At 44.8% G+C, this 6,513-nt stretch overlaps 1 protein-coding gene across 3 annotated transcripts in view; it reads left to right on the top strand.

Annotated features, from left to right (window-relative positions):
• The window catches only part of LOC123977800 (Fc receptor-like A), a 12,511-nt gene that overhangs the window by 1,519 nt on the left and 4,479 nt on the right, over positions 1-6,513 (top strand). For all 3 annotated transcript variants that reach the window (XM_046060775.1, XM_046060776.1, XM_046060774.1), the window contains exons 2-3: positions 6,104-6,145; positions 6,263-6,505. In XM_046060775.1, the coding sequence (XP_045916731.1) occupies positions 6,104-6,145; positions 6,263-6,505 (285 nt within the window). The remainder of the gene's footprint in view (positions 1-6,103; positions 6,146-6,262; positions 6,506-6,513) is intronic.

Here is a 6,513-nt window from a genome sequence, read left to right as displayed (position 1 = left end):
TCCATCCATCAATCCATCATCCATCCATCATTCATCATCCATCCATCCATCCATCATTCATCATTCATCATCTATCATCCATCATCCATCCATCATCCGTCATCCATCTATCATCCATCCATCCATCATCCATCATCCATCCATCCATCCATCATTCATCATCCATCCATCATCCATCCATCATTCATCATCCATCCATCCATCCATCCATCATCCATCATCCATCCATCCATCCATCATCCATCCATCCATCCATCATTCATCATCCATCCATCAATCCATCATCCATCCATCATCCATCATCCATCCATCATCCATCCATCATCCATCCATCATCCATCCATCATCCATCCATCATCCGTCATCCATCTATCATCCATCCATCCATCATCCATCCATCCATCCATCATTCATCATCCATCCATCATCCATCCATCATTCATCATCCATCCATCCATCCATCCATCCATTCATCATCCATCCATCCATCCATCATCCATCCATCCATCATTCATCATCCATCCATCCATCCATCATCCATCCATCATCCATCATCCATCCATCATTCCATCATCCATCCATCATCCATCATCCATCCATCAACCATCCATCATCCATCACCCATCATCCATCATCCATCATCCATCACCCATCCATCCATCTGCACTCACACACTAAAATAAAACCTTCAGAATGTTTTAATATTTGTATTATATTCAGTGTTTTTTGTTGGTTTTCAACATTAATCAAATGTTTCCATAAGATGTTTACAGAAGTTGTTTACACATTCATTTATTCATGTTTGTCTCTGTGTAGAGGCAGGGAGAGATCTTTACAGCGTAGTCACTGAGATGTGAAAATAAGGGTGTGACTGACGAAGGCTGTTCTCTCCATTTCATCAATGTCCATTGTTATTTCCGCCCAAGCATTTAGGGTTGGGCTCTCCTGAGGTAACCATTTCCTGGTGAGAGTCTCTTTCCCAGCAGCAGCAGCAGAACATTCATTAAATATTTATCATTTTCAACCATTCTTGAGGTATACACCCAAAGAACACGGGTTTACTGTCTAGGAGTGTCCCTGCCCAGTAGTTATTAATGACAGGGCAGACCCAGGTTTGTTTAAACCCGCCTCAGTTACACTTCTCCCCTTCCTGTTGATGCAGATAAAAGTCTTGTTTTTCTAAAAGGGGTTTCTCCTTAAATAGTATTTTAATAGCCTGTTTGAACATCCTAATTTGCATATTTTGCATACTTTATGAATTGTTGAACTTTTATTCACCACCACGATTACACACATTGCTTAAACTGTAAAAAATTTAACTAAAATTAACCCTTAAACGTATTTCACAGAGGTTGGTTCATGGTCTCATCGCATCATATCTGAATGTAGCGTAACTGTAGCTCCATCAGGAGGAAGGAACTGTAGAGATAAAAATGTCGAAGAGGAACGGAGAACATGACGAACCAGCTAAAATTAGTGCGCTGCATCAAAGACGACACCACGCATACATAACACGCCAACTCTGAGGCACTAGTAGTTTCAGGGGGCGACCACCCCTCTGAAGAAACGTTCTAGAGGAAACAGTAAACATGCACACAATAAAAATAAGGCAACGTTTGGAGGTGGAAGCAGAAATATCAGTTTTCAGTTGTTCTGCTCAGATCTCATGTTCAGAACCGTTCGTGTGGATAAAGTTCCAGCAGACAATGTTTGAGGGAAGAGCTGTTTGGGTTTATTGATCCGCCCGCTGTCTTGACTCCCTTTTCGTCTCTCCGTTGACTCGGCCGACAGGAGACGTGTTTTTGGTGAAAAGATGTGCAAGGCTGTGTTCGAAACGGATAGCAGTTGCCTCGCTGCCTCGATACCGTAACAGACAGCTGCCTCAGAAGGCGTCACTTTCAAGTGAAGGCAGCGCTGTTTACATTAGTTTCGATCAGCCTCTAGGGCAGCGCTTACGGCAACGTACAAGCACGCAGCATGCCGTCTTGCTGACAGAAGAGACGCTATCCTTAGCATCAGCTAACTTGCTATTGAAAAGCCAAACGGCTAACAGATGCCTCAGAAATCAGACTGAACAAACTTGGTTGGTTTCAGTCACGGGCTGATATTATAGTTCAGTGTTTAGTTCTCGCTATTTTCAAAAATTGAAGCGATAAAACTACTAAAAACTTTTAAAAACATATATTTGTGTACAAATTGAGCTCGTTTGTTCGCCCTCTTGACCAGTTTTTGAAAGCTCCGGCGGCCGCAGCCGCGCTGCTTTATGGGTAATAGTCAGCATCAAGTTACAAGTCTTGAAGGCGTCTCAGGAGACAGGAAGAGATCGTTGGAGCCGTTGGAGTCGAACAGCACTTGATGCCTCGGTGTCCTGTTAGCCACCTTCTAAGACAGCAGTTTAGCCCGTTTCGGACACGGCCGTGGTGTGTGACCTCCAGTCACGACACGTGACCCACAATGAACACACAATGCTGAGTCAGGCGTCGTTTGTTTGCTGCTTCTCCAACTATCTGTCTATACTTGTTTTGTTTCCGTCTTTAGCGCTCTAGCTAGCTTTATTGCTTGACTTTTTATCCGGCCACTGGCTCAACATCTCTGTATTTTTACGTTTTGCGGCTAGCTAGCAGCATCTCAGCTAGCTAGCTTCCCACTGACTGTTAATTGGCCCTGCACGTCCCTGTCTCTGATGCAGACTGCCCTCTCTGGCTGGAACCATAGCGACTCTTCACAGCACTCGCTCTCCAGCCTAATCTGACACTTCTGGATCCTCCTGTCCCCGCCCACTATCGGCTGCTGCTGACTCCGTGGTCTGCCCCTGTGATCCTTGAGCAAGCTGTCGCTGCTCAACTCAAATCCCACCTTGACTTCAGTAACACATGTAAAACTTTCCTATCAGGTTTCCAAACAGAGCACAGAAACTGCCCCACTTAAAATCACCAATGACATCCTTATCTCTGATGACTCTGGATTCCTCACCATCCTCATCCTCAGTGCTGCCTTCGACACCATCAACCGATCCATCCTTCTCACACTGAGGGACTCCCTCCCTCCCTCAGCAAAACCGGCACTGCCCTCTCCTGGCTCAACTCCTCCCTTTCTAACAGACACCAATACATCTCCATAAACAACTGCAACTCCTCCACCGTCCCAGTCTCTCATGGTGTCCCTCAGGGCTCCGTGCTTGGTCCCCTCCTCTTCATTATCTACATCCTACCAGTTAGACTGGTCCTCTGCCGTCATGGCACCCATTTTCACTACTATGCCGATGACACTCAACTTTACCTCTCCTCCTAATCCAGTGAGAGTTATTTCATACACGATAATAGCGCCACCTTGTGGCCGATTGACACCAAATTTCATACAGCCCCTCGGGAAGTCGTGCCAGATAAGGTCCCCGAGTTTGGTGTAGATCAGGCAAACATTTGTTATCTAATAAGTCCAACAGTTTTTCACATATCAATACGGGGAGCACAAGCTTGTATCAGCTTTGTCCAGAGATCGTCCGTGCCAAGTTTGGTGTAATCAGCAAATGACCCAAATTTGGTATCAACCGGACTTGTGGTTATGGAGATATAAAATGAATGTAAGTCGATGGGATATTTTTTAACATCTTTAATCTGCAATAACAGCGCCACCTATGGGCATATTTGGGTGAACTTTAGTCCCTGGAGTCAGGAGACCATCCTGAACAATTCGGCTCAACTTTTATGACAATCCGACTTATAGTTATAGAGGAACACATTTTTCATGTTAAATAGTGCCACCTAGGGGTAAGTTGCACCAAATTTTGCACAGCCTATCAGGAGGTCATGGCACATAACATAGAAGAGAAAAGTGCTATATAAATCAAATGTATCATTATTATCATTATTATTACTTGTTAGAGACTACAGAGAAACACTAAACTGGATAATCAGCTTTAAAATCTAAATCTAACAAGCAGCAGCCGGCTGGCGTTAACGGCCAGCGTTATGACCAACCGGCGAGGAGACTGAACATGTTGTTATTTCATCCCTATTCTAAACATGGGAACAAAGAAACCCAGAAAGGCGGTACTGATTTGATCTGGCTCTGAGCCGGGGACGTCAGTAGCAACGCAGATGTGAAAAACCACAGCCGGCATGCCGGTGCTGTATTACATGTGACACATGGTTGCAGGATAATGCTGCAATCTTTAGTTCAGTGTGAATGAGCCAGTAGTCATGTGAATGACTTCGTTTCCCACAGTGCATCAGTCCAGGCCTGACTCGTCTCTCCAGTTACTGCAGACCAACGTTTTGGCCGCAGCCCGGCTGAATATGTTGCTCAACACACTCTCACAGCGGATGTGAATATGAGCCTTCAGTAGACTCAGCCACTCCAGCCGGCTCTCTGTCTACCATAATGAATGTGGAAATGACTGTAGCAGCACATGTACAGCAGGAATAATGGAAAACATGGAAGCAGACAGCTCATGACTGTAGCAGCACATGTACAGCAGGAATAATGGAAAACATGGAAGCAGACAGCTCATGGCTGAAGCTACTGATGAAAACAGGAAACACTTGGGTTTGAAGGGAATTAGTAAAGTGAATGGACGTGACATCGCAAACACTTCCTGAAGGGTAAAGATGAGAATAAGAGGACACTGGGAAAGCACACATAGGGAGGGTCAGCGGTATAAAACTTTGAGTATCAGCCTTCAGTTTGTCTCGAATTCTGTGTACTCTGAGATTTCACAATAAAGTCAGTCAGCCTCTCCTCTGTGTTTCATCTGGCCCAGGTTATATTATATTTATTTAAAGAAACCTCTCTACCCTCCACATCTCTGGTCCGAGCTGGACTCGAACCAGCGACCGGTTACAGACTGAGCCACACTAACGGACAGGGGCAGCGATGTGGGGGTAAAACGATGCCATAATCAGTGAAAATGAATCAGTTGAAACCTGCAACCACAAAACCTACAATCTATCCATCTACAAATGATCCACAAATATAAAACACGATCTACAAATAGAAATTTGCAAACAAACACAGTCCAAATTGTATTTTCAAACCACTGTTTCAAGACATGCTAACAAACTCTGTGCAGTGCTGAAAATTAAGTGCTGAATCTGTGTTTGCATTTGTCTACTGATGTTTTTGGCATAGTCTTACGGCAGAGTGTGTGAGGAGTTTGCGGATTGTATTTACAGATTCAAACATTCATTCTTTCAGTCCATTTACAGATCACATTTTATTTTTGCGGATCATGAGGAGCTTGTTTGCAGGTTTTGAATCTATTTGTAGATCAAAGCATCAAGATGGCGCTGAGTATAGCTGCCTCGGCGGGGACTCCGCACACCGCTACAAACTGGACGAACTTTAGCTTCTGGTGGGGAAAAACAGAGACTTTTATTTATCTTCTGTTCTGTGCCTCACGGAGACGTGGCGGTGTGAGCTGATAGCGGACTCCGCGCTGCAGCTGGCTGGCTTCCAACCGTACAGAGCGGACGGCGACACAGAGCTCTCCGGCAAAACAAAAGGTGGAGGTGTCTGTTTTTATATTAACAATGGCTGGTGTACCGACGTGACAGTGATTCAGCTGCACTGTTCTCCTGATGTGGAATTTCTTATCATTAACTGTAAACCGTTTTACTCTCCCCCTGAGTTTGCTTCATTCACTCTGGTCGGTGTTTAGACGCCAACGTTCAGGACGCATAGAGCATGATGGCCGACCGGATACTGTGTGTAGGGCAGAGAAACCCGGACTTGTTATTGTTCTCTTAACAGGGGAAACCTCAGCATCGTTTTAGCATCACAGTGAAACATTGGTGCTAAAACTCTAAAAACATATGCAACACAATCTACAAACAGAAATAAATCACTTTGCTTTCATTCAAATTCTGGTTTTCAAGTAAACGCCACAGATTTCTATTTGGGGATCATGGTGTGTTTGTTTGTGGATTGTGAATCTATTTGTAGATTTGTGACTCATAGTCTGTTGATCTTCAGTGATGATGGTGTCAGCCTGACATCTCCCCATGTTTGTTGCATGTCTGCATGTTGATAGGAGAGTGAAAAACTTTGCATTTCCTCTTGCAGGATGAATAAAGCATGTCTAACCTCTTCAGTCCTCCTGTTGCAGGTGTGTCCGTGCTGCTGCTGTCTGGACAGACTGTTTCTGCAGGTGAGCTGATGTCCGTCCAGCCGGAAAAGAGAGTAGTTGTGTTGAAGATGGAAAGACAGGTCTGACTCTGTCTGGATGTGGATCTGGTCTGATGGACTAACTGTTTTTCTTCTTCAGATCCTCAGGTTTCTCTGGAGATTCCTGCACTTCCTGTGGTGGCAGGAAGTGATGTCACTCTGCGCTGTAGAAGCAAAGATCAGGTCGCACTCGAAGCCTTTTTCATCAGGGATGGTTCTAAACTTGGATCTGGACCTGAAGGCCAGTTTACCATCCGTAACGTCCAGCCGTCTGATGAAGGTCTCTACTGGTGTTATTTTGATCAGACTGAAGAATCTCCTCGGAGACGGCTGAGCGTCAGAGGTCAGGAC

The sequence above is a fragment of the Micropterus dolomieu genome, linkage group LG10 (genome assembly GCF_021292245.1).
Source record: "Micropterus dolomieu isolate WLL.071019.BEF.003 ecotype Adirondacks linkage group LG10, ASM2129224v1, whole genome shotgun sequence".
Lineage (NCBI taxonomy): Eukaryota > Metazoa > Chordata > Actinopteri > Centrarchiformes > Centrarchidae > Micropterus > Micropterus dolomieu.
Note: the sequence above shows the minus strand (reverse complement) of the source record. Positions and strands in the feature narration are given on the sequence as shown.